The 24511-nt window shown below is 44.6% G+C and overlaps 1 protein-coding gene across 1 annotated transcript in view; it reads left to right on the top strand.

Annotated features, from left to right (window-relative positions):
• Positions 1–347: 347 nt before the first annotated feature.
• The window catches only part of si:ch211-80h18.1 (uncharacterized protein LOC555593 homolog), a 39146-nt gene continuing 14982 nt past the window's right edge, over positions 348–24511 (top strand). Inside the window, exons 1-15 of the mRNA XM_042436100.1 lie at positions 348–529; positions 3830–3894; positions 3985–4050; positions 9571–9606; positions 9778–9828; positions 11334–11381; positions 11631–11693; positions 11850–11888; positions 13366–13407; positions 13649–13825; positions 14360–14389; positions 14613–14663; positions 17521–17568; positions 18517–18561; positions 21390–21434. Coding sequence (XP_042292034.1) covers positions 519–529; positions 3830–3894; positions 3985–4050; positions 9571–9606; positions 9778–9828; positions 11334–11381; positions 11631–11693; positions 11850–11888; positions 13366–13407; positions 13649–13825; positions 14360–14389; positions 14613–14663; positions 17521–17568; positions 18517–18561; positions 21390–21434 — 817 coding nt within the window. The 5' untranslated portion in view covers positions 348–518. The remainder of the gene's footprint in view (positions 530–3829; positions 3895–3984; positions 4051–9570; positions 9607–9777; positions 9829–11333; positions 11382–11630; positions 11694–11849; positions 11889–13365; positions 13408–13648; positions 13826–14359; positions 14390–14612; positions 14664–17520; positions 17569–18516; positions 18562–21389; positions 21435–24511) is intronic.

Here is a 24511-nt window from a genome sequence, read left to right as displayed (position 1 = left end):
ATATGTGTTTGTAGTATTTGCAGTAGTAGAAGCCCCTCCTCTAACTGTGAGTATAAATATGTGTTTGTAGTATTTGCAGTAGTAGAAGCCCCTCCTCTAACTGTGAGTATAAATATGTGTTTGTAGTATTTGCAGTAGTAGAAGCCCCTCCTCTAACTGTGAGTATAAATATGTGTTTGTAGTATTTGCAGTAGTAGAAGCCCCTCCTCTAACTGTGAGTATAAATATGTGTTTGTAGTATTTGCAGTAGTAGAAGCCCCTCCTCTAACTGTGAGTATAAATATGTGTTTGTAGTATTTGCAGTAGTAGAAGCCCCTCCTCTAACTGTGAGTATAAATATGTGTTTGTAGTATTTGCAGTAGTAGAAGCCCCTCCTCTAACTGTGAGTATAAATATGTGTTTGTAGTATTTGCAGTAGTAGAAGCCCCTCCTCTAACTGTGAGTATAAGAACGAGTGTTTGAAGGTGGAGCTGCAGCTCCGTCTCTTTACTTTCACAGAAAAACACTCGAACAGCAGCATGTTGCCACCGTGAGTACTACTCTTTATACTACTGATTATACTCTTTATACGACTTATTATACTACAGTTACAGCTTATATTACTACTAAGTCATAGTGTCTCTGAATGTTTGTAAAGAGTGGAATCATTATTGCAGTTGTAGACTGGTGCATTAGAACATCAGTACTGTGATATAATGAAATGCAGTAATAAAAACACTGAATTTGATATATTAGTACATCAGTACTGTAATAGTTTGTACTGCAGTAGTAGAAACACTGACTCTGATGTATTAGTACATCAGTACTATTATATTTTATACTGCAGAAGTTCAATCACTGACTAGTGTATTAGAACATCAGTACTGTAATATTTTGTACTACAGTGATGGAAACACTGAATCTGGTGTATTAGTACATCAGTACTGCAGTAGTGCACTCTTGTACATTAGTGCATCAGTACTGCAGTAGTACACATTTGTGTATTAGTACATCAGTACTGCAGTAGTGCACTCTTGTACATTAGTGCATCAGTACTGCAGTAGTACACTCTTGTACATTAGTGCATCAGTACTGCAGTAGTGCACTCTTGTACATTAGTATATCAGTACTCCAGTACTACACAATTGTGTATTAGTATATCAGTGCTGCAGTAGTACACATTTGTGTATTAGTACATCAGTACTGCAGTAGTACACATTTGTGTATTAGTACATCAGTACTGCAGTACTACACATTTGTGTATTAGTACATCAGTACTGCAGTAGTGCACTCTTGTACATTAGTGCATCAGTACTGCAGTAGTACACCATTTGTGTATTAGTACATCAGTACTGCAGTAGTGCACTCTTGTACATTAGTGCATCAGTACTGCAGTAGTACACATTTGCGTATTAGTACATCAGTACTGCAGTAGTGCACTCTTGTACATTAGTACATCAGTACTGCAGTAGTACACATTTGTGTATTAGTACATCAGTACTGCAGTAGTACACATTTGTGTATTAGTACATCAGTACTGCAGTACTACACATTTGTGTATTAGTACATCAGTACTGCAGTAGTGCACTCTTGTACATTAGTGCGTCAGTACTGCAGTACTACACATTTGTGTATTAGTATATCAGTACTGCAGTAGTGCACTCTTGTACATTAGTATATCAGTACTCCAGTACTACACAATTGTGTATTAGTATATCAGTGCTGCAGTAGTACACATTTGTGTATTAGTACATCAGTACTGCAGTAGTACACATTTGTGTATTAGTACATCAGTACTGCAGTACTACACATTTGTGTATTAGTACATCAGTACTGCAGTAGTGCACTCTTGTACATTAGTGCATCAGTACTGCAGTAGTACACCATTTGTGTATTAGTACATCAGTACTGCAGTAGTGCACTCTTGTACATTAGTGCATCAGTACTGCAGTAGTACACATTTGCGTATTAGTACATCAGTACTGCAGTAGTGCACTCTTGTACATTAGTACATCAGTACTGCAGTAGTACACATTTGTGTATTAGTACATCAGTACTGCAGTAGTACACATTTGTGTATTAGTACATCAGTACTGCAGTACTACACATTTGTGTATTAGTACATCAGTACTGCAGTAGTGCACTCTTGTACATTAGTGCATCAGTACTGCAGTACTACACATTTGTGTATTAGTACATCAGTACTGCAGTAGTGCACTCTTGTACATTAGTATATCAGTACTGCAGTACTACACATTTGTGTATTAGTACATCAGTACTGCAGTAGTGCACTCTTGTACATTAGTATATCAGTACTGCAGTACTACACATTTGTGTATTAGTACATCAGTACTGCAGTAGTGCACTCTTGCACATGAGTATATCAGTACTCCAGTACTACACATTTGTGTATTAGTATATCAGTACTGCAGTACTACACATTTGTGTATTAGTATATCATTACTGCAGTAGTGCACTCTTGTACATTAGTATATCAGTACTGCAGTAGTGCACTCTTGTACATTAGTACATCAGTACTGCAGTAGTACACATTTGTGTATTAGTACATCAGTACTGTAGTAGTGCACTCTTGTACATGAGTATATCAGTACTGCAGTAGTGCACTCTTGTACATGAGTATATCAGTACTCCAGTACTACACATTTGTGTATTAGTATATCATTACTGCAGTAGTGCACTCTTGTACATTAGTATATCAGTACTGCAGTAGTGCACTCTTGTACATTAGTATATCAGTACTCCAGTACTACACATTTGTGTATTAGTACATCAGTACTGCAGTAGTACACATTTGAGTATTAGTACATCGGTACTGCAGTAGTACACATTTGTGTATTAGTGCACCAGTACTGCAGTAGTACACATTTGTGTATTAGTACATCAGTACTGCAGTAGTACACATTTGTGTATTAGTACACCAGTACTGCAGTAGTACACATTTGTCTATTAGTACATCAGTATAACAGTAGTACACATTTGTGTATTAGTACATCAGTACAACAGTAGTACACATTTGTGTATTAGTACATCAGTACAACAGTAGTACACATTTGTGTATTAGTACATCAGTACAACAGTAGTATTCTGATTTAAAATAAACATTTTGCTATTGTTGTCACTTCGTGCTTCATCCTGATTGGACGCAGATTTTTCGGGTGAATGACTGACAGGTTGTCTGTCCAATCAGAAGCATTCTGTTTCTTCCAGAAACATTTAAAATGAACCAATCAGTTTTCACTGTCATTGTTCAAACTGTTGTCAGCTGAAAACCTTGTTCCTCCACCGTGTTTATTATGGTTTACCTGAGAACATCACGACTGGAGATACAAGATTTTACTTCTTCTGTTTTGTCTGATCTACGCTATTTACTATTTGTTAGTATTGATTGGTATTGATTAATATTGACTGGTATGGATTAGTATTGACTAGTATGGATTAGTATTGACTATATTGATTAGTATTGACTAGTATGGATTAGTATTGACTATATTGATTAGTTTTGACTAGTATGGATTAGTATACATTGGTTTGATCAGTATTGATTGTTTTTTCTTCCTGCTGCTGATCGGTGCTGACCTGTATTTCTCAGAATTGATTATTATTGACAGTCATGTTGTTGTATTAATTGGTTTGGGTTGGTACTGAAATGTATTGATTATTGATGGCTGGGACTGAGGGTGATTGATGAGGATTTATTGGTAATGATTAGTATTAATTGTTATTTGCTGTTACTGTAAAAGTTTATTATCATTATTGAATGGTGAACATTATTGATCCATATTCATCTGTATTGATTACTACAGTAACATCCTCTGTTCTGTCACAACAGAAACATATTGATCGTGTCAATGGTCGTCTTTCTTGTAACGACTGTTTCTACAGCTCCTGTGGAGGGTAAAAGTACACACAATTTGTTTTATTATGTTTGATTATGTTATTTTATTTTATTTGCTTCTCAAAGACGACACGTGTTGTGTGTTGCAGAGGCGGAGCGGGAGGACGTGGAGGCCACTGACGAGGGGGAGGGGGAGCTGTCTGAGGAGGAGGAGGGTAGGCCACAGAGGAGGGGGAGGGTAGGCCACAGAGGAGGGGGAGCTGTCTAAAGAGGAGGAGAGTAGGACACCAAGGAGGGGGAGGGGGAGCTGTCTGAGGAGGAGAGTAGGCCACAGAGGAGGAGGAGGAGGGTAGGCCACAGAGGAAGGGGAAGGGGAGCTGTCTGAGGAGGAGGAGGGTAGGCCACAGAGGAGGGGGAGGAGGAGCTGTCTGAGGAGGAGGAGAGTAGGACACCAAGGAGGGGGAAGGGGAGCTGTCTGAGGAGGTGGAGGGTAGGACACAGAGGAGGAGGAGGAGGAGGAGGAGGAGGGTAGGCCACAGAGGGGGAGGGGGAGTTGTCTCAGGAAGAGGAGAGTAGGCCACAGAGGAGGGGGAGCTGTCTGAGGAGGTGGAGAGTAGGCCACAGAGGAGGGGGAGGAGGGTAGGCCACAGAAGGGGAGGGGGAGTTGTCTAAAGAGGAGGAGGGTAGGACACAGAGGAGGGGGAGCTGTCTGAGGAGGAGGAGAGTAGGCCACAGAGGAGGAGGAGGGTAGGACACAGAGGAGGGGGAGCTGTCTGAGGAGGAGGAGGGTAGACCACAGAGGAGGAGGAGGGTAGGACACAGAGGAGGGGGAGCTGTCTGAGGAGGAGGAGGGTAGGCCACAGAGGAGGAGGAGGGTAGGACACAGAGGAGGGGGAGCTGTCTGAGGAGGAGGAGGGTAGGCCACAGAGGAGGAGGAGGGTAGGACACAGAGGAGGGGGAGCTGTCTGAGGAGGAGGAGAGTAGGCCACAGAGGAGGAGGAGGGTAGGACACAGAGGAGGGGGAGCTGTCTGAGGAGGAGGAGGGTAGGCCACAGAGGAGGGGGAAGGGGAGCTGTCTGAGGAGGAGGAGGGTAGACCACCAAAGAGGGGGAGGGGGAGCTTCCTGAGGAGGAGGAGGGTATGACACAGAGGAGGGGAGCAGGATCTGTGTGAGGAGGAAGAGGAGGAGGAGGAGGAGGGTAGGCCACAGAGGAGGGGGCGCTGTCTGAGGAGGAGGAGGGTAGGCCACCAAGGAGGGGGAAGGGGAGCTGTCTGAGGAAGAGGAGAGTAGGCCACAGAGGAGGGGGAGCTGTCTGAGGAGGAGGAGGGTAGGACACAGAGGAGAGGGAGCTGTCTGAGGAAGAGGAGGGTAGGCCACCAAGGAGGGGGAGGAGGGTAGGCCACAGAAGGGGAGGGGGAGTTGTCTAAAGAGGAGGAGGGTAGGTCACAGAGGAGGGGGAAGGGGAGCTTTCTGAGGAGGAGGAGAGTAGGCCACAGAGGAGGAGGAGGAGGGTAGGCCACAGAGGAGGGGGAGCTGTCTAAAGAGGAGGAGAGTAGGACACCAAGGAGGGGGAAGGGGAGCTGTCTGAGGAGGTGGAGGGTAGGACACAGAGGAGGAGGAGGAGGAGGAGGAGGAGGGTAGGCCACAGAGGGGGAGGGGGAGTTGTCTCAGGAAGAGGAGAGTAGGCCACAGAGGAGGGGGAGCTGTCTGAGGAGGTGGAGAGTAGGCCACAGAGGAGGGGGAGGAGGGTAGGCCACAGAAGGGGAGGGGGAGTTGTCTAAAGAGGAGGAGGGTAGGACACAGAGGAGGGGGAGCTGTCTGAGGAGGAGGAGAGTAGGCCACAGAGGAGGAGGAGGGTAGGACACAGAGGAGGGGGAGCTGTCTGAGGAGGAGGAGGGTAGACCACAGAGGAGGAGGAGGGTAGGACACAGAGGAGGGGGAGCTGTCTGAGGAGGAGGAGGGTAGGCCACAGAGGAGGAGGAGGGTAGGACACAGAGGAGGGGGAGCTGTCTGAGGAGGAGGAGGGTAGGCCACAGAGGAGGAGGAGGGTAGGACACAGAGGAGGGGGAGCTGTCTGAGGAGGAGGAGAGTAGGCCACAGAGGAGGAGGAGGGTAGGACACAGAGGAGGGGGAGCTGTCTGAGGAGGAGGAGGGTAGGCCACAGAGGAGGGGGAAGGGGAGCTGTCTGAGGAGGAGGAGGGTAGACCACCAAAGAGGGGGAGGGGGAGCTTCCTGAGGAGGAGGAGGGTATGACACAGAGGAGGGGAGCAGGATCTGTGTGAGGAGGAAGAGGAGGAGGAGGAGGAGGGTAGGCCACCAAGGAGGGGGAAGGGGAGCTGTCTGAGGAAGAGGAGAGTAGGCCACAGAGGAGGGGGAGCTGTCTGAGGAGGAGGAGGGTAGGACACAGAGGAGAGGGAGCTGTCTGAGGAAGAGGAGGGTAGGCCACCAAGGAGGGGGAGGAGGGTAGGCCACAGAAGGGGAGGGGGAGTTGTCTAAAGAGGAGGAGGGTAGGTCACAGAGGAGGGGGAAGGGGAGCTTTCTGAGGAGGAGGAGAGTAGGCCACAGAGGAGGAGGAGGAGGGTAGGCCACAGAGGAGGGGGAGCTGTCTAAAGAGGAGGAGAGTAGGACACCAAGGAGGGGGAGGGGGAGCTGTCTGAGGAGGAGGAGGGTAGGACACAGAGGAGGGGAGGTGGATCTGTGTGAGGAGGAAGAGGAGGAGGAGGAGGAGGGTAGGCCACAGAGGAGGGGGAGCTGTCTGAGGAGGAGGAGGGTAGGACACCAAGGAGGGGGAGGGGGAGCTGTCTGAGGAGGAGGATAGTAGGCCACAGAGGAGGAGGAGGAGGGTAGGCCACAGAGGAGGGGGAAGGGGAGCTGTCTGAGGAGGAGGAGGGTAGACCACCAAAGAGGGGGGGGGGGGGGCTGTCTGAGGACGAGGAGGGTATGACACAGAGGAGGAGGAGGAGGGTAGGCCACAGAGGAGGAGGAGGGTAGGACACAGAAGAGGGGGAGCTGTCTGAGGAGGGGGAGGGTAGGACACCAAGGAGGGGGAGGGGGAGCTGTCTGAGGAGGAGGAGAGTAGGCCACAGAGGAGGGGGAGCTGTCTGAGGAGGTGGAGAGTAGGCCACAGAGGAGGAGGAGGAGGGTAGGCCACAGAAGGGGAGGGGGAGTTGTCTAAAGAGGAGGAGGGTAGGTCACCAAGGAGGGGGAGGGGGAGCTGTCTGAGGAGGTGGAGAGTAGGCCACAGAGGAGGAGGAGGAGGGTAGGCCACAGAAGGGGAGGGGGAGCTGTCTGAGGAGGAGGAGAGTAGGCCACAGAGGAGGGGGAGGAGAGTAGGCCACAGAGGAGGGGGAGCTGTCTGAGGAGGAGGGTAGGCCACAGAGGAGGAGGAGGAGGGTAGGCCACAGAGGAGGGGGAGCTGTCTGAGGAGGAGGAGGGTAGGACACAGAGGAGGAGGAGGAGGGTAGGCCACAGAGGAGGGGGAGCTGTCTGAGGAGGAGGAGAGTAGGCCACAGAGGAGGAGGAGGAGGAGGGTAGGCCACAGAGAAGGGGGAGGGGGAAGGTAGGTGGCCTGTGTTAAAAGCGGCCTGTTAATTGCGGCATGTGGCATGTTAAACACAGTGCATTAAATGCGGCATATTAAATGCGGCATGTTAAACATGCCGTGTTAAAAGCAGCATGTTAAAAAGTGGCCTGTTAAACGCAATGTGGTACGTTAAATGCAGCATGTTAAATGCGGCGTGTGGCATGTTAAATGCAGTGTGTTAAATGCGGCGTGTGGCATGTTAAATGCAGCCTGTTAAATGCGGCGTGTGACATGTTAAATGCAGTGTGTTAAATGCGGTGTGTGGCATGTTAAATGCAGCCTGTTAAATGCGGCGTGTGGCATGTTAAATGCAGTGTGTTAAATGCGGTGTGTGGCATGTTAAATGCAGCCTGTTAAATGCGGTGTGTGGCATGTTAAATGCAGCCTGTTAAATGCAGCCTGTTAAATGCGGTGTGTGGCATGTTAAATGCAGCCTGTTAAATGCGGTGTGTGGCATGTTAAATGCAGCCTGTTAAATGCAGCCTGTTAAATGCGGTGTGTGGCATGTTAAATGCAGCCTGTTAAATGCAGCCTGTTAAATGCGGCGTGTGGCATGTTAAATGCAGCCTGTTAAATGCAGCCTGTTAAATGCGGTGTGTGGCATGTTAAATGCAGCCTGTTAAATGCAGCCTGTTAAATGCGGCGTGTGGCCTGTTAAATGCAGCCTGTTAAATGCAGTGTGTGACATGTTAAATGCAGCCTGTTAAATGCGGCGTGTGGCATGTTAAATGCAGCCTGTTAAATGCGGCGTGTGGCATGTTAAATGCAGTATGTTAAACGCAGCTGACGGCACCCTCCAGAAGTCGTATGAAGAATGAACCAAGATAAATGTGAAGCTCTGTGATTCGATGTCTGACATCATCAACCTCAGCTGTATTTTGTGTTTACAGCTAATTATCTAATGTTAGCATGCTAACACGCTAAACTAAACATGGTAAACAGTGGCCCTGTTTACACCTGGTATTAACATCTATCTCGGTTGATCCAATCACAAGTGGACAGCTCTAAATACAGGTGTAAACGCACCCAAGACACCGTCAGGATGTATTGAAATCTGATCATTCACACGTTCGGAGGTGGTCTGGGCCGCATGTGACCACATTCTTTTAGCAGTGTAAACACAATGCGTCCTGGGCCACATTGAAGACAGACTAGGCATCAACTTGTTTGATAACAGGATAAACAAATGCATTATTTTGTTTTTCATGTGAATTAAAAACATAATCCATCTCCCGTTTTTCCCGTCCCCCTAACCAGTTTTCCTCTTCAAATTGGCAATTGGAAAAGAAATTAAACCAAAACCAGCAAATAACTTGTTTGTCACTTGGCTATCTAAAAATATTTCAGAAGCTAAACGTTGCTGGATAGTTTCCTGTCCTGTCAAGCTGATAACTACAGTTATTAGTTTTGCTGCTCAACATAATGAGCTCAGGATTTATCAGGAGGACTGCTGCTTTACTAAAAACAGTTTCACAGCATGAACCTTGGCTGTGTGTAACAGTTATCCTTTTCTATGTGTATAAAAACAGAGAACATTAATTAACATTAGATACTGACTGATCCTATCGGCGTGTCAGAGATTTAAATAATCAGCGAAGTTACGCTGCTGTGTCTCGTGCATAAATGCGCACAGCGTGTCTCAATGGAGGCGGCTGCAGGGAGATTGCTGCATATAACTCTGTATATGCGTCTATATTCCGATACAGCGCTACAGCAAATAGGACGGGCATTTGATTTTCATGAGGGGGCACAATGCACGTTTGTTTATCCTGTTATCAAATGAGTTGAACACAGCTTTGGACAGAGGGTACACAGACCCCCGGTGGTTAATAATGAATGACTTTGGTGTTTGCAAACTGTAATGATGTGTTTATTTGCATATAGAGCAAGGAAGTGAGATCCGATCACAAGTGGTCACCTAGGACGCATGTGGAGACGCATGTTAATGCCAAGTGTAAACAGGGCCACATGTTAGCATGTTAGCATATAGCTGAAATATGTCTCAGAGCTACTCTGTGATCACAGCTGTAAGAAATAAAGAGTCAGAAGAAGCAGAAGAAGAGTCTGCAGCAAAGAAATCTGAATGTAAACTTTAGTTTAAAATTCTTTAATTAGAGAAATAAATGCCTCTAACTTAATCTCTCCTTTCAGATGATGATGACTCCAAGAGTCAAGATAAGAGTGAGGGTGAGAAACTGTGACCTTTTGACCTTTAACCTCCCAACATAAACCTGCATAAACACAAACAGATGAAACAGTTTGAACTGACTATTTTAAATTAATTCTGTTAGTTGACTTTGTTCACTTCACCTGCTGGAAACAGAAGCTGTATTCATCTTGTACCCCCTGCCCCCCCAGGGCTTCTTGGCATCCAGCAGACCACGGCAGCAGCAGCAGCCGGAGGTTCAGGTAAGTGGATCCTGATCAGGTTTTTCCTCCTGAACAGTTTGTTTGTTCCTCTTTAATCCAGATTAAGACCAGGATCAACCTGATCCACATCCCGGAGCGCTCTGTTTCCCAGCAGGAATTTCTCCATCAATCTGCCCAGCAACACATGATGCTGCAGGTCTCAGGTTTCTATCAGGTTTACACAGCAGAGTCACAGCGCCACCTGCTGGAGCTCACCTGAACTGAAGGATGAACACAGCAGTGCAAATAAAATGTATTATTATTATCAGCATTAGTAGTAATAGTATAATTATTACTATTATTATTGTTGTTGTTATTATTGTTATTATAGTTATTTTTGTTATTATTATCATTATTATTATTAAAAAATGTCATCTGAGGCTTCATATTAATCAATAACATCTTCAAATCAATCCTCAAACGTCCAGCAGTGATGTCACATGTTACTGTTACTGTTACAGTCACAGCGAAGCTTCGGACCAATCACATCAGCTCCTGTCCCCTAAATATTCAACACTCCTAAAGAAGGAAGCCAGATGGTGGTTCTGGTTCTGTTTTATAAGATGTAAACACTTCATGTCTTGTGTTTCATGTCAGCATTGACTTTTTAATATTCACAGTTTTTTTTGAAAAGTTACAATTAGTTTGTTTTCAGTTTTAAAGGTAAATGTAACATGAAATATTGTGTAAACATGCCGACAGAGTTTGTGTTTTGACTGTGAAGAGCTTACAGAAAGTTTAACTTCCCAACAGAAGAAATAATAAAGGTTCTCACACTTGAGAGGAAATTAAATGAAATCATTAATAAATGATAAAAGGTATAATCCAGGAGGAGTGATGTTGTAAATTAATCTGAATTGTGGACCATGGCCACAGATGGTGCGGGGATGATGGCGTGGTCCTGTGGGTGTCCTGCCTTGACACCTTCTCCCGCTATTATTGCTATTACTATTATTATTAGTCTTATTTCTATTATTATTATTATTATTATTGTTATTATACTTTTCTGTTTCTCTCTCTCCTTCCTTCTTTCTCTCTCAACCCAACCGGTCAAGGCAGATGGCATCCACCTAGAGTCCGGTTCACCAAATTTTTTTCCCAGGATGGCGAAGTCATGACCCCCCCCTACTCTGCCTCTGACTGGCTTTTACTCATTGCCTTCATCGGTTGTGTTGGTTAGGTATGAGGATTGAGATTGGTTACGGTTAGGGTAAGAATATCAAGGTAAGCCAATCAGAGGCAGAGTAGGGTAGGTCATGACTTCGCCATCCTAGGAAAAAAATATTGCGTCCAGTTCTGCTTGAGGTTTCTTCCCGTTAAAGGGGAGTTGTTCCTCGCTGCTGTCAGCCAGTGCTGCTCATGGAGGAATGTTGGGTCTCTGTAAATTAAAGAGTTCGGTCTAGACCTGCTCTATGTGAAAAGTGCCCTGAGATAACTTCTGTTATGATTTGGCGCTATATAAATGAAATTGAATTGAATTGAATTAAATAAGTGTGTCATTGCAGGTGTGAGTGTGAGACCAGGTGCGTCGTCTGACCTTCAGCATGTCAGCAGTGAGTCACATGATGTTCACATACATGAAGAAATATATGATTTATACAGAAATACAGTAAAAATGTTCAGATGTTTAAAATGATCCTGAACACAAACATTTATTACAACAAAGTAAATGTGAATGTAGTTTTTAAAGAAGTTTCTCCTGTTTGTTTATGACATGATGATTTTTGTTTGTCCGAAGTTTTAAATCAGAGTTTCAATGTTTGTTATCTTTATTTACAATCAGACATGTTTCTTGTTTTCAGGCTCCAGCAGTCAGTCAGCGGCGGGGGGAGGAGCTAATGAAGGAGCTGCAGGCAGCTCTGCAGGTGAACAAGAGAGGAAGTCCTCATGAGTTACAGTGAAACATGTTTCATGTGGACAAAATATCAGAAACAGCTTTCAGTAGATTTCAGTTCCAGCTAAACAAGGAATGTAAAGTAAAACTGAACAATAATAACATGTTTTTACTTCTTCTCTCTCAGGTCATGGAGGTCATTCCTCTTCTTCTGTGGAGTCTGCAGGTAACTTAACCTGAGACTTCCTGTCCTGAATCTCTGATGACTCACCTGAGATCATGGCACAAATTTATCAAACTGAAGTCAAAAACTTCACTTTTACCCACAAACCGGAAAATAAAAACTTTTTTCTTTTGTTATTATTAGTAGTAGTTATTGTTCTGTTTGTTTATTTTGGTGAGTTCAGGTGTGTTCAGGTGTGTTCAGGTGTGTTCAGGTGATTCAGGTGAGTTCAGGTGAGTTCAGGTGTGTTCAGGTGTGTTCAGGTGAGTTCAGGTGAGTTCAGGTGAGTTCAAGTGTGTTCAGGTGAGTTCAGGTGATTCAGGTGAGTTCAGGTGAGTTCAGGTGTGTTCAGGTGTGTTCAGGTGTGTTCAGGTGTGTTCAGGTGAGTTCAGGTGATTCAGGTGAGTTCAGGTGTGTTCAGGTGTGTTCAGGTAAGTTCAGGTGTGTTCAGGTGTGTTCAGGTGTGTTCAGGTGAGTTCAGGTGATTCAGGTGAGTTCAGGTGTGTTCAGGTGTGTTCAGGTAAGTTCAGGTGTGTTCAGGTGTGTTCAGATGAGTTCAGGTGTGTTCAGGTGAGTTCAGGTGAGTTCAGGTGTGTTCAGGTGTGTTCAGGTGTGCTCAGGTGTGTTCAGGTGAGTTCAGGTGAGTTCAGGTGTGCTCAGGTGTGTTCAGGTGTGTTCAGATGAGTTCAGGTGTGTTCAGGTGAGTTCAGGTGTGTTCAGATGAGTTCAGATGAGTTCAGGTGTGTTCAGATGAGTTCAGATGAGTTCAGGTGTGCTCAGGTGTGTTCAGGTGAGTTCAGGTGTGTTCAGGTGTGCTCAGGTGTGTTCAGGTGTGTTCAGGTGTGTTCAGATGAGTTTAGGTGTGTTCAGGTGAGTTCATGTGTGTTCAGGTGTGTTCAGGTGTGTTCAGGTGTGTTCAGATGAGTTTAGGTGTGTTCAGGTGAGTTCAGGTGAGTTCAGGTGTGTTCAGGTGAGTTCAGGTGTGTTCAGGTGAGTTCAGGTGAGTTCAGGTGTGTTCAGGTGAGTTCAGGTGTGTTCAGGTGTGTTCAGATGAGTTCAGGTGTGTTCAGGTGAGTTCAGATGAGTTCAGGTGTGTTCAGGTGAGTTCAGGTGAGTTAAGATGAGTTCAGGTGTGCTCAGGTGAGTTCAGGTGAGTTCAGGTGTGTTCAGGTGAGTTCAGGTGAGTTCAGGTGTGTTCAGGTGTGTTCAGATGAGTTCAGATGAGTTCAGGTGTGCTCAGGTGTGTTCAGGTGAGTTCAGATGAGTTCAGATGAGTTCAGGTGTGCTCAGGTGTGTTCAGGTGAGTTCAGGTGAGTTCAGGTGTGTTCAGATGAGTTCAGATGAGTTCAGGTGAGTTCAGGTGTGTTCAGATGAGTTCAGGTGAGTTCAGGTGAGTTCAGGTGTGTTCAGGTGAGTTCAGGTGTGTTCAGGTGTGTTCAGGTGTGTTCAATGAATTCTTCTTTATGTCTTTGTTTTTCAGCAGCTGGAGGTCCGAGCAGCTCAGCAGCTTCACAGCCGACAGGTCAAATCAAAAATCAGTAATCACAAAGAATCAATTAATTATGTCATCGTTATTATTATCGATTATTATTATTGTACATTTTAAATATTTATTGAATGAGTTTTACTACCGAATAAAACTTTACTGAGTTCCACTTTTTATTTTCTTTATCATGAACTGAAGAAATGTTCTGCTGCACTCTGAGTTCTGAATGTGGGGAGAACAACAAAAACTACCTTCTTTCTCCTCTCTGGCTCTGCAGGTTCTGCGGGTTCTGCGGGTTCTGTGGGTTCTGCAGGTTCTGCGGGTTCTGCAGGTTCTGCGGGTTCTGCGGGTTCTGCGGGTTCTGTGGGTTCTGCGGGTTCAGCAGGTTCTGCAGGTTCTGCGGGTTCTCCAGCAGCAGCTAGAGAACTGTCTGCTGCCCAGACTCACCCTGCAGGTAACAGTAACTTATTTCAGACAGAAAACAGAGGAGCTGATCTGTTCAGGTGAATCTGAAGCTGCAGGTAAACTGTCTCTGATTGGTTGGTTTGTTTTATAACCAGTTATGAACAAAGTATTCGGATCATTCAGTACAACACTACAGTGTACAAATACTCCACTTTAAATACTCCATATGTTATTTAAAGTATTATTATACAAACCAGCTCATATGTACTTTAGATACTTTATTTACTTTACATATTTTATATACTTATACTTTATAAGTTTGTGTGTTTTACAAGTAAACTTTGTAACCAGCTGATAAAGTAGTGCAGTAACATCTCTGAAATGTACTGCAGTAAAAAGTACAAAGAAGCACAACACTGAAAAACTCTAGAAGAGTACAAGTACCTCCAAACTATACTTAGGTACAATACGGCAGTAAATATACTGCATCACATTTTACCACAGGAAGTAAATATGAAGAACACAAAACTGCAACAACAGGTGATGTTTGTCAAATATGAAACGTGTGTGTTTGTGTCTGCAGGTTCTGATGGAGTTGACTTCGAGTCAAACGGTGATTGTCTTTAACATCTCTGTCAATACATGCTTATCAATTAGTTATTGATCCAGTGCGCACACGGTGAATGATATAAAGCTGCTGTTTGTGGATCTCAAACACAAAACAAACGTGTCTGTTTAATATAAATTAGCTTCAGCAGAACAAAAATGTGACAATTTAAAACACAAAAGTAAAAATCAATGAAACTGATTGTTGAATATTATGAAATGTGTTTCAGGTAATGGACAGAAGCTGCTGAATGGAGGAGGAGGAGCTGACGGTCAGACAGGTGAGCTACAGGGGGCGGGGCTACAGAGGGTCAGACAGGTGAGCTACAGGGGGCGGGGCTACAGAGGGTCAGACAGGTGAGCTACAGGGGGCGGGGCTACAGAAGGACACTGACAGGCGAGACAGGCTGAAAACAGCAAAATATTTATAGATGAGTCACATGATGCAACGACCTCTCTGTCTGTCTGCTCACCTGTCTGTCTGCTCACCTGTCTGCCTCTTAACCTGTCTGTCTGCTCACCTCTATGCCTGCTCACCTGTCTGTCTGCTCACCTGTCTGTCTGCTCACCTGTCTGTCAACCTGTCTGCCTGTTAACCTGTCTGCCTGTTAACCTGTCTGTCTGTTAACCTGTCTGCCTGTTAACCTGTCTGCCTGCTCACCTGTCTGCCTGTTAACCTGTCTGTCTGTTAACCTGTCTGCCTGTTAACCTGTCTGCCTGCTCACCTGTCTGCCTGTTAACCTGTCTGCCTGCTCACCTGTCTGTCTGTTAACCTGTCTGTCTGTTAACCTGTCTGTCTGTTAACCTGTCTGTCTGTTAACCTGTCTGCCTGCTCACCTGTCTGTCTGTTAACCTGTCTGCCTGTTAACCTGTCTGTCTGCTCACCTGTCTGTCTGTTAACCTGTCTGCCTGCTCACCTGTCTGTCTGTTAACCTGTCTGCCTGCTCACCTGTCTGTCTGTTAACCTGTCTGCCTGTTAACCTGTCTGCCTGTTAACCTGTCTGCCTGCTCACCTGTCTGCCTGTTAACCTGTCTGCCTGTTAACCTGTCTGCCTGCTCACCTGTCTGCCTGTTAACCTGTCTGCCTGTTAACCTGTCTGCCTGCTCACCTGTCTGCCTGTTAACCTGTCTGCCTGTTAACCTGTCTGCCTGTTAACCTGTCTGTCTGTTAACCTGTCTGTCTGCTCACCTGTCTGCCTGTTAACCTGTCTGTCTGTTAACCTGTCTGCCTGTTAACCTGTCTGTCTGCTCACCTGTCTGCCTGTTAACCTGTCTGTCTGTTAACCTGTCTGCCTGTTAACCTGTCTGTCTGCTCACCTGTCTGTCTGTTAACCTGTCTGCCTGTTAACCTGTCTGCCTGTTAACCTGTCTGCCTGTTAACCTGTCTGTCTGTTAACCTGTCTGTCTGCTCACCTGTCTGTCTGTTAACCTGTCTGTCTGCTCACCTGTCTGCCTGTTAACCTGTCTGTCTGCTCACCTGTCTGCCTGTTAACCTGTCTGCCTGTTAACCTGTCTGTCTGTTAACCTGTCTGTCTGCTCACCTGTCTGTCTGTTAACCTGTCTGTCTGCTCACCTGTCTGTCTGTTAACCTGTCTGCCTGTTAACCTGTCTGTCTGCTCACCTGTCTGTCTGTTAACCTGTCTGCCTGTTAACCTGTCTGCCTGTTAACCTGTCTGTCTGCTCACCTGTCTGTCTGTTAACCTGTCTGTCTGTTAACCTGTCTGTCTGTTAACCTGTCTGTCTGCTCACCTGTCTGTCTGTTAACCTGTCTGTCTGCTCACCTGTCTGTCTGTTAACCTGTCTGCCTGTTAACCTGTCTGTCTGCTCACCTGTCTGTCTGTTAACCTGTCTGCCTGTTAACCTGTCTGCCTGCTCACCTGTCTGTCTGTTAACCTGTCTGCCTGTTAACCTGTCTGCCTGTTAACCTGTCTGTCTGCTCACCTGTCTGCCTGTTAACCTGTCTGCCTGCTCACCTGTCTGCCTGTTAACCTGTCTGTCTGTTAACCTGTCTGTCTGTTAACCTGTCTGCTTGTTAACCTGTCTGCCTGTTAACCTGTCTGCCTGTTAACCTGTCTGTCTGTTAACCTGTCTGCCTGTTAACCTGTCTGTCTGCTCACCTGTCTGTCTGCTCACCTGTCTGCCTGTTAACCTGTCTGCCTGTTAACCTGTCTGCCTGTTAACCTGTCTGTCTGCTCACCTGTCTGCCTGTTAACCTGTCTGCCTGTTAACCTGTCTGTCTGCTCACCTGTCTGTCTGTTAACCTGTCTGCCTGTTAACCTGTCTGCTTGTTAACCTGTCTGTCTGTTAACCTGTCTGTCTGCTCACCTGTCTGTCTGTTAACCTGTCTGCTTGTTAACCTGTCTGCTTGTTAACCTGTCTGTCTGTTAACCTGTCTGCTTGTTAACCTGTCTGCCTGTTAACCTGTCTGCTTGTTAACCTGTCTGCTTGTTAACCTGTCTGCCTGTTAACCTGTCTGCTTGTTAACCTGTCTGCCTGTTAACCTGTCTGTCTGTTAACCTGTCCGCTTGTTAACCTGTCTGTCTGTTAACCTGTCTGCTTGTTAACCTGTCTGCTTGTTAACCTGTCCGCTTGTTAACCTGTCTGCCTGTTAACCTGTCTGCTCACCTGTCTGCTTGTTAACCTGTCTGCCTGTTAACCTGTCTGCTTGTTAACCTGTCTGCCTGTTAACCTGTCTGCTTGTTAACCTGTCTGTCTGTTAACCTGTCTGCTTGTTAACCTGTCTGCTTGTTAACCTGTCTGCTTGTTAACCTGTCTGTCTGTTAACCTGTCTGCTTGTTAACCTGTCTGCCTGTTAACCTGTCTGTCTGTTAACCTGTCTGCTTGTTAACCTGTCTGCTTGTTAACCTGTCTGTCTGTTAACCTGTCTGCTTGTTAACCTGTCTGCTTGTTAACCTGTCTGTCTGTTAACCTGTCTGCTTGTTAACCTGTCTGCTTGTTAACCTGTCTGCCTGTTAACCTGTCTGCCTGTTAACCTGTCTGCCTGCTCACCTGTCTGCCTGTTAACCTGTCTGCTTGTTAACCTGTCTGCTTGTTAACCTGTCTGCCTGCTCACCTGTCTGCCTGTTAACCTGTCTGCCTGTTAACCTGTCTGCCTGTTAACCTGTCTTTCTCTCTCAGGTGTTCTGGATTCGTTTGGGGGCGGAGTCCCTCACCTTGATTATCCAGGTGAGATCTGTCTGTTGTCACTTCTTGTATCCAAATAGAAAACAAAGCAGTCAAACTGATTTTGACACTGACACACGGAGTAAGGTAACAAAAACAAAACAATTCTTATTTTCAGGTGATTATATTAAAACATGCTTTTGAATATTCTATCACATTTCCGCTAAGTCCATTCTGCTAGATGCCATTAAAATCTACACTCTGGTTCTTTAAACATGGTCAAAGTTCAGAAATTTGAGGTGAACGTCTGTAGAAATGCTGCCTGCAAGTCAAAAGTCAGGGCTTCAACCTGCTCTATGCTTCAATTGCCACGTTTTTTTCTACCTTGCTGACGTCAGTTCATCACACATTCCCATTAAGGGCCGTCCGTTCCGTAGTCTTGGTTTCTAAAGTTGTTGCTAAGGTGGTTGCTAGGGTGTTTCCATGTGTTGTTCACTCTCATATTTCAGATGTGATTCAGCTCCAACATGTACGGATGGATTTGACAAGTTGACATTTGGAGTAAAGAAGGAGAAGAAGAAGTGAAATCCTGCTACTATAGTTTGTTTACGTAGCCTCCGGAGGCGGAGGAAGCTTCCTGAAGCTGACCAATCAGAACAGAGTGGGCTCATCAGGAGGCGGGGCCTTAAAGAGACAGGAGCTAAAACGGCCTGTTTCAGACAGAGGCTGAACTGAGGGGCTGCATAAAGGACCAGTAGAAGATAAATAAGGAGTTTTTATTCCAGTAGAGCCCCAGAATATAAATATAGAGGCTGGACATGTGCAGAATATTTGTGCTTTAACAATGTTGATGAGGTCGCTGTAATGCTGCCTGCAGCCTGCAGGGGGAGATATGATCAGCTGATCTCTGTTTATTTACAACAAACAAACGAATAGGAAAATAAAACAGGGCACCAAACAGGAAATTGTTTCTTTGTTTAGTTCCACATTAAGATGTTTTTTTAATTTCAGGACTCATCGATGCGTCTGCTCATGACTTCCTGCTCGGCCTGATGGGTGAGTTCAGTTTATTGTTTCTGAGTTTGGGTCAACATGAACTGACCCCAGATCAACTACTGACTTAGAAAATATCAACTACAACTCCCAAGATGCATTTCACTAACAAACATCCAATCACAGAGCTTGACATTCTGTCAGTTTTCTGACTTTATGTAGCAGCAATGTAGCATTGTAGTAGTATAGTACTGTAAGTTTGCAATATTGTAGTATTGCAGTACTGTAGTATTATAGTACTGTAGTATTGTAGTACTGTGGTATTATAGTATAGTAGTGCTGTATTATTGTAGTATTATAGTACTGTAGTATTATAGTACTGTAGTATTATAATACTGTAGTATTGTAATACTGTGGTATTATAGTATTGTAGTGCTGTAGTATTGTAGTATTATAGTACTGTAGTATTGTAGTACTGTGGTATTATAGTATTGTAGTGCTGTAGTATTGTAGTATTATAGTACTGTAGTATTGTAGTACTGTGGTATTATAGTATAGTAGTGCTGTATTATTGTAGTATTATAGTACTGTAGTATTGCAGTACTGTAGTATTATAATACTGTAGTATTGTAATACTGTGGTATTATAGTATTGTAGTGCTGTAGTATTGTAGTATTATAGTACTGTAGTATTGTAGTACTGTGGTATTATAGTATTGTAGTGCTGTATTATTGTAGTATTATAGTACTGTAGTATTGCAGTACTGTAGTATTATAATACTGTAGTATTGTAATACTGTGGTATTATAGTATTGTAGTGCTGTAGTATTGTAGTATTATAGTACTGTAGTATTGTAGTACTGTGGTATTATAGTATTGTAGTGCTGTATTATTGTAGTATTATAGTACTGTAGTATTGCAGTACTGTAGTATTATAATACTGTGGTATTATAGTATTGTATTGTCCCATTGGTGTAATCGGGAGTCATTCCCATCAATGTGAATAACAATCGTACCATATTTACGTTTATTCTTAGCCAGCAGTTTTAAATTTGATTCAGTGTCGCCCGCTCTGGCCTCAGGAATATTTAACTATGGCTGCTGGTGTCGCTAACTTCACGTTTCTGACTATGGAGCTGCCAATAATCAGAGTTGGTTTCTGAGCAGGTGTGTTACTGAGTGGGGAGAACCAGTTAGAAACATGAATTGGTTGGTGGTGAACCGTGGGCTTCTGCTTAGGTGCGGAGACACGCTTCCTATTCACTGAGCCTCATCTTCAACACCGCAAATCAACTACATTCATTACATGTACCATTATCACTAAAGGAGGCAGAGGAATAGCTAAACATATGACACACCGAGCAAGAGCGAGAGGGAGAAGCCATCAGCATGTCAGCACCAATGTTATCCAATGATATAGCTGCTCTGGATGGCATTACCCTGGCCTCCAGCACCACCGTAAGGAATCTGGGAGTTATCTTTGATCAGGATATGTCCTTTAACTCCCACATAAATCAAGTTTCAAGGACTGCCTTTTTTCACTTACATAATATTGCAAATATTATATTAATATTGCACATCCTGTCTCAAAGAGATGCAGAAAAACTAGTTCACGCATTTGTTACTTCTAGGCTGGATTATTGCAATTCCTTATTATCAGGCTGCCCTAACAAGTCTCTAAAGACTCTCCAGCTGGTCCAGAATGCAGCTGCACGTGTTCTGACTAAAACTAGAAAAAGAGATCACATTTCTCCCATTTTAGCTTCACTGCATTGGCTTCCTGTAAAATCTAGAATAGAATTTAAAATCCTTCTCCTCACATACTCCCAGTATGCAGCTTACTGGTGGTTCCTACAGTCTTTAAAAGTAGAATGGGAGGCAGAGCCTTCAGCTATCAGGCTCCTCTCCTGTGGATCATCTTCCAGATTGGGTCCGGGGTGCAGACACCCTCTCTATGTTTAAGAGTAGGCTTAAAACTTTCCTTTTTGATAAAGCTTATAGTTAGGGCCGACCAGGCTCGCCTTGGATCAGCCCTTAGTTATGCTGCTATAGGCCTAGACTGCTGGGGGACTTCCCATGATGCACTGAGCTCCTCTCTCCTCCTCCTCCTCTCCATCTGTATGCATTCATGTAACATCAATGCATGTTACTAACTTAGCCTCTTCCACAGAGTTTTTGTGCCTTCTAGTCTTATAGATTCGTATTGATCAGGGTCACAGACCACCTGGTTATGGATTGTGGGCTTCCAGGGATCGTGGTTTCGGACCCCCTGCTGCCATGGTCCTGCTTGACACCCATGCCTGCTATTATTATTATTAATATTATTATTTGTCATATTTCTATTATTGTTATTATTGTTATTGTTAGTATTGTTGTTATTATGCTTCTCTGTGTCTCTCTCTGTTTGGTCCACCAAATTTTTTCCCACGATGGCGAAGTCATGACACCTCCTACTCTGCCTCTGAATGGCTTGTACTCATTGCCTCTTCAGTTGGGTTGGTTAGGTTTAGGCATGAGGATTGAGAGGGTAAGAATATCAAGGTAAGCCAATCAAAGGCAGAGTAGGATGAGTCATGACTTCGCCATCCTGGGAAAAAAAATATTGCATCCAGTTCTGCTTGAGGTTTCTTCCCGTTAAAGGGGAGTTGTTCCTCGCTGCTGTCACCCAGTGCTGCTCATGGAGGAATGTTGGGTTTCTGTAAATTATAGAGTTCGGTCTAGACCTGCTCTATGTGAAAAGTGCCCTGAGATAACTTCTGTTGGGATTTGGCGCTATATAAATAAAACTGATTTGAATTGAATGGTACTGTAGTACTGTAGTATTGTAGCACTGTAGTATTATGGTATTTGTTGTGAATACTTGAAGAAGAAGTTTGTTATTTGTGTTTTCAGGTGGAGCAGATCCGTTTGAGCCAGACACTCACATCAACATACCAGGTCTGACCTCAGATCTGCTTTATTAATCAGGGTTCAGGGGGGGGTCTTTAAAAGATGATTGATCGCTCCGTCTTCCAATCACACATCAACATGCATTTTGACACACCTGATAGGACAAACACCTGCGGGCTCTCAATGGTTGATGCTTCTGATTTTTTTCAAACTCCAAAAGAAACATGGTGGAAGTATTTCCCAACAAAACAGGACAGGTGTGATTAGGTGTGATCAGATCAGGTTTGATCAGATCAGGGCCCAGTTGTTCAAAAAGTTTCATATGGATCAGAATGATCCGGATTTGGAAATCCCAGGTTTGGCTCCCCAGGATCAGGTAAACCATCTTACCTTTGTGCCAATTTTCAAAGTAACATTGGACTGGATCACTTTAATCCAGACACAAACTTTTCAAGATTACCAAATCCTGATTACCAGTGCTCTTAATGGGACCACATATCACACTGTACGCTACTATCTATGTAAAGAACAACAGGTTGAATAGCCAATGTGGGATTAGGGTTACGTGTTTTTAAGTGCTTTTATTTGAAGAGACAGAAAACAGCACAATAAAACAATACAAACATCCCCTTCCATTTTCATATATATATATATATATATGTATGTATGTCAGCCAAGACTGCAAGACCAGGCAGACCAACCTGTGCACCACCTGGATTGACTACAAGAAAGCCTACAACTCAATGCCACGCACATGGATACTGGAATGCTTGGAAATGTACAACATCAACAGGACACTAAGAGCCTTCATCAAGAACTCAATGGGGCTGTGGAAAACAACTCTGGAGGCCAACTCAAAGCCAACTGCACAAGTTACCATCAAGTGCGGCATATACCAAGGTGATGCACTATCCCAGCTGCTGTTCTGCATAGGCCTGAACCCCCTCAGCCAGATCATCTCAAAGAGTGGCTACGGATACCGGTTCCGAAGTGGAACAACCATCAGTCACCTCCTCTACATGGATGACATGAAGCTGTATGCCAGGAATGAGCGAGACATCGACTCACTGATCCACCTCACCAGGATCTACAGCAACGACATCGGAATGTCATTCGGACTAGATAAGTGTGGTCAGATGGTATCGAAGAGAGGGAAGATGATCAGGACCGAGGGGGTTGAGCTACCAGAAGGCAGCATTGCAGATGTTCAGGACAGCTACAAATACCTTGGGATCCCACAGGCAAATGGGAACCATGAGGAGGCCGCAAGGAAGTCAGCCACAGACAAATACCTACACAGAGTAAGGCAGGTCCTGAAAAGTCGGCTGAATGGGAAGAACAAGATACGGGCCATCAACACGTACTCCCTGTCAGTCATCAGATACCCTGCTGGTATAATAAGCTGGCCAAAGGAGGAGATAGAAGCCACTGATATCAAGACAAGGAAGCTCCTCACAATGCAGGGAGGGTTTCATCCCAAGTCCAGCACCCTGAGACTGTACACTAAGCGGAACGAGGGAGGACGAGGACTGGTGAGCGTCAGAGCCACTGTCCAGGATGAAGCAACCAACATCCAGGAATACATCAGGAAGATGGGCCCCAAAGATGAACTGCTAAGTGAATACCTCAGGCAGCAGAAACCTGATGATGCAGAGGAGGAGGAGGAACCGTCATGGAGGGACAAGCCCCTACACGGCATGTACCACCGACAGATAGAAGAAGTGGCTGATATCAAGAAATCCTACCAGTGGCTGGAAAAGGCTGGACTGAAGGACAGCACAGAAGCACTGATCATGGCAGCACAAGAACAGGCACTCAGTACAAGATCAATAGAGGCGGGGATCTACCACACCAGACAGGACCCCAGGTGCAGGCTGTGCAAAGATGCTCCTGAGACAGTTCAGCACATAATAGCAGGTAGTAAGATGAAGGCAGCAACAGCGTACATGGAACGCCATAACCAAGTGGCTGGCATAGTGTACAGGAACATCTGCACTGAGTATGGGCTGGAGGTCCCAAGGTCACAATGGAAGACACCTTCTAAGGTGGTTGAGAATGAACAAGCTAAGATCCTGTAGGACTTCCAGATCCAGACTGACAAGCTGGTGATGGTGAACCAACCGGACATCATGTTGATCGACAAACAACAGAAGAAGCCAGTAATGATAGACGTAGCAATCCCAAGCGACAGCAACATCAGGAAGAAGGAACACGAGAGGATTGAAAGGGGAGGGGAGTGAGAGAGGGAATTTATATATATATCTGTGTATGTATGTATGTATGTATTTATACACACACATACATACATACATACATACATACATATAAACTATTTTAGACTGGTTCATCTCTTGTGATTGTGTAAATTAATATACAGTGAAAAGTTAAAATTAAATATATTATATATATATGTTTGATATTGACAGCTGTTTGGGGGACAAAATCCTTTAATTTTACTTTACTGAAAGCCGTAACAGGTAGCCTAATGTCTACTTTAACATCATGTTCCCAAAGTATTGTAGCAGTCTGTACACATGTAACCTACTTCAAGAAAGTTTGCTGTTTCAGCAGGCAAATAATAATGTAAGCTAGCTCACTAACGGTAGATTTAACGTTGTGAATGGGTTGGTGTTTGTTTCAAGAGTTAATGTATGACGTAACTCCAATTAATTCCCTTTTAAAAGTTGAACCATAGACCGCCACATACATCAACAGTCATCTAGCTTGCTAGCTCACTAGCTACTTAACACAGAAGTCAATGGAGCCAAGTTAGCTCCTGTTAGCATGACCTGAGCTTAATTAACCAACATCACACCCTTGTTTTAAGAAGATGATAATTCAGATAGCTGGCTGGCATGATATATTGGTTTCCATTTGTATAGTCTTATAAATGCTAACTTACATAGCAGCCAAAGTATACTTACATTTGGACGTGAAAGCTGTGCTACCACTTGCTCCTTTTGAAATGGTCTGCCATGTTTTCTTTGCTGTTCAGATTCAGGGGCTGGGACTTGAGATTTGCAGATCCCTATCTGGTCATATCGGGATCACTGTGATCCAACCTGCCAATGTTTTGAACCACTCAGACAAAGTCAGTAGGACCATTTGGATCCTTGACAGAGAAA

Source organism: Thunnus maccoyii, chromosome 15, assembly GCF_910596095.1.
Source record: "Thunnus maccoyii chromosome 15, fThuMac1.1, whole genome shotgun sequence".
NCBI classification, from domain to species: Eukaryota; Metazoa; Chordata; class Actinopteri; order Scombriformes; family Scombridae; genus Thunnus; species Thunnus maccoyii.
This window is presented reverse-complemented; position numbering and strand designations above follow the sequence as displayed.